The following is a 2264-nucleotide window of genomic DNA, read 5'->3' on the forward strand; positions in this document are numbered from 1 at the left end:
GCTAGTAGAATTAACAGAATTAGAAGAGCTTCTGGATTTATGGACAAGTGCTTTCCTTTCAATTATCTCGAATGTCCGATATATCATGGCAGGAAGAAAATAAGCCTATTTGATGGCATATTAACCAAGATTGTGAAAAGACTTAATGGTTGGCAGGGGAAGATATTATCCTATGGGGGGAGATGGTCTTAATCAAATATGATCTTCAATACCTCCCTACTCATAAACTATCTGCTATGAGTTCACCCAAAGGCATCATCAAGCTTATGGAAAATCATTTCAACAATTTTTTCTGGGGGTCCTCTGAAGGAAAGAACAACTTTCATTGGGCTGCCTGGAATAGACTCTGTCTACCTAAGGATGAGGCTGGAGTGGGGGTAAGGAGAATGGAAGATATCATAGAGACACTCACTCTGAAAAAATGGTAGAGATTCAGGACACAACCATCTCTTTGGGCCACTTTTCTTAAAACTAAATATTGCAAAAGAGTACACTCAGTTACTGAAGTCCCTACTTCCTCTGACTCTCATATTTGGAAAAATCTGATGAAAGCAAAGATCAAAGCTGAGTCAAATATAATTTGGAAAATCCAAGCAGGCAACTCTAGTTTTTGGTGGGATAACTGGACTGGTAAAGGTGCATTGTCCACGGTCATTCAAGTACTTGGCAAATCTCCCAAGCTTCTTGTTAACAACTTTATTCATGATGGAGCCTGGGACACTAACAAATTAGCAGACATAATTCATATTCACCTTTTGGAAACTGTTACCCATGTTGGTATTGGCAATCAAAATCTTAGCGACTTCCCAATTTGGAATATAGTCGAGGATGGCCATTTCAATAATAACTCGGCTTGGATTTCAGTGATAATGAAAAAGTAGAAAAATAATTTCATTAGTAAGGTTTGGCATAATTCTAAACCTTTTAAAATATCATTTCTATCCTGGAGGTTAATTAAAAGGAGATTACCTTTTGATGATATTATTAAAAAATTTGGCACTAACATTGTTTCTAGATGTTCTTGTTGTACTTTGCCATAGGTTGAAACAATGAACATGTTTTCATTGGAAGTGTGCAGCAAAATTCACATGGAATACAGTTGGCATCTACTGGGGATAAAGCATCAAACGGAACATGTGTTGGCCACCTTCAAAAGGTGGTGGGAAACAAGCTCCAAGAACAAGGTGCACAACTTGATTTTACAAATAGCTCCAGTAATAATATGTTGGGAGATATGAAAACAGTGGACATTGTGTAAATATGATAACCAGAAGAAGCTCCAACTCAACATAATAGTACATCAAGCAATCTGGAATATCAAAGTTGCCATCTTGAAACTTATACCAACTTGGGACAACCAGTACCTTTGGCCAGCACTCTGTCAGAGAATTGAAAGATTGAAACCAATTCAAAGTTGGAAACAAGTTCTATGGTCGACACCAAATCATGGAGGTATCAAAGTTATTACCAATGGCAGCTACATCAGAGAAAGAAATAAAGCTGGAACGGGAGGTATCGTAAGAGATAGCCATGGTGATCTGATCATGGCATTCTCGATGACAGTTCATTATGGTAATAACAATATCGCGGAAACACTTGCTGCAGAGTTTGAAATAAAAAGGTGCAAACAACAAGGTTACACTAGTTTTGTTCTCAAACCGACTCTGTGGTGATTATAAATATGCTGATAAATAGGGACACCAACAATTTGAAAATCAAGCAAGTGATTGACAGAATGCTGAGCATCATACAACAAGCTAATGTGAGGGTGAACCATTGCTTCAGAGAAGACAATCAAGTTGCAGATTGCCTTGCGAAGTTGCCTTCTACCTTGGGCAATAGTATGACTATCAACTCATATCAACAGCTACCTAGAAGCACTAAAGGCTACTTGTTTTTAGATTAGTGGCAAATGCCGAGCATCAGAACCAAATATGACAAAGCTAATTTTTTTTTTTTAGTTAAGATGTATTTTTTGATGCCCAGAAGGAGAACCCTCTATACTTATCTCCTTCCGTTTCTTGGGTGATGGAATCACCAAGTTCTATTTTCTGAGGGTAAGGTCTAGCCCTCCTCATTGTACTTTTTGGTGAATACAACTCCACCTAGCATTGCAACTGGGTAATTGAAAGAAAAAAAAAAAACCAACTACAATCCCTTTGCAAATAGTCTCAAACCTATAAGAGAAAGATTTTCCAATTTGACAAGGACTATAGGTTTTCCTTTCCCAAATCTATTAGGACAATTGGTTTTCCTAAAACCTA

The 2264-nt window shown here is 37.5% G+C and overlaps 1 protein-coding gene across 1 annotated transcript; it reads left to right on the plus strand.

Moving 5' to 3' along the window:
• The first annotated feature begins 545 nt into the window (after nt 1–545).
• Nucleotides 546–1906, plus strand: LOC109215237. The gene is made up of 4 exons (XM_019379265.1): nt 546–863; nt 1041–1184; nt 1272–1621; nt 1696–1906. Exons 1-4 carry the CDS (start codon nt 546–548, stop codon nt 1904–1906), a joined length of 1023 nt encoding a protein of 340 aa, XP_019234810.1.
• The last annotated feature ends 358 nt before the right edge of the window (nt 1907–2264 follow it).

This window comes from Nicotiana attenuata, unplaced genomic scaffold (genome assembly GCF_001879085.1).
Source record: "Nicotiana attenuata strain UT unplaced genomic scaffold, NIATTr2, whole genome shotgun sequence".
Classification (NCBI taxonomy): Eukaryota; Viridiplantae; Streptophyta; class Magnoliopsida; order Solanales; family Solanaceae; genus Nicotiana; species Nicotiana attenuata.

Coding starts and splice junctions, on each gene's coding strand:
- LOC109215237 (XM_019379265.1), top strand. CDS start 546: ATGAAAGCAAAGATCAAAGCTGAGTCAAATATAATTTGGAAAATCCAA. Junction 864..1,040: donor ATAACTCGGCTTGGATTTCA/GTGATAATGAAA, acceptor ACTTTGCCATAG/GTTGAAACAATGAACATGTT. Junction 1,185..1,271: donor AAACAAGCTCCAAGAACAAG/GTGCACAACTTG, acceptor TATGATAACCAG/AAGAAGCTCCAACTCAACAT.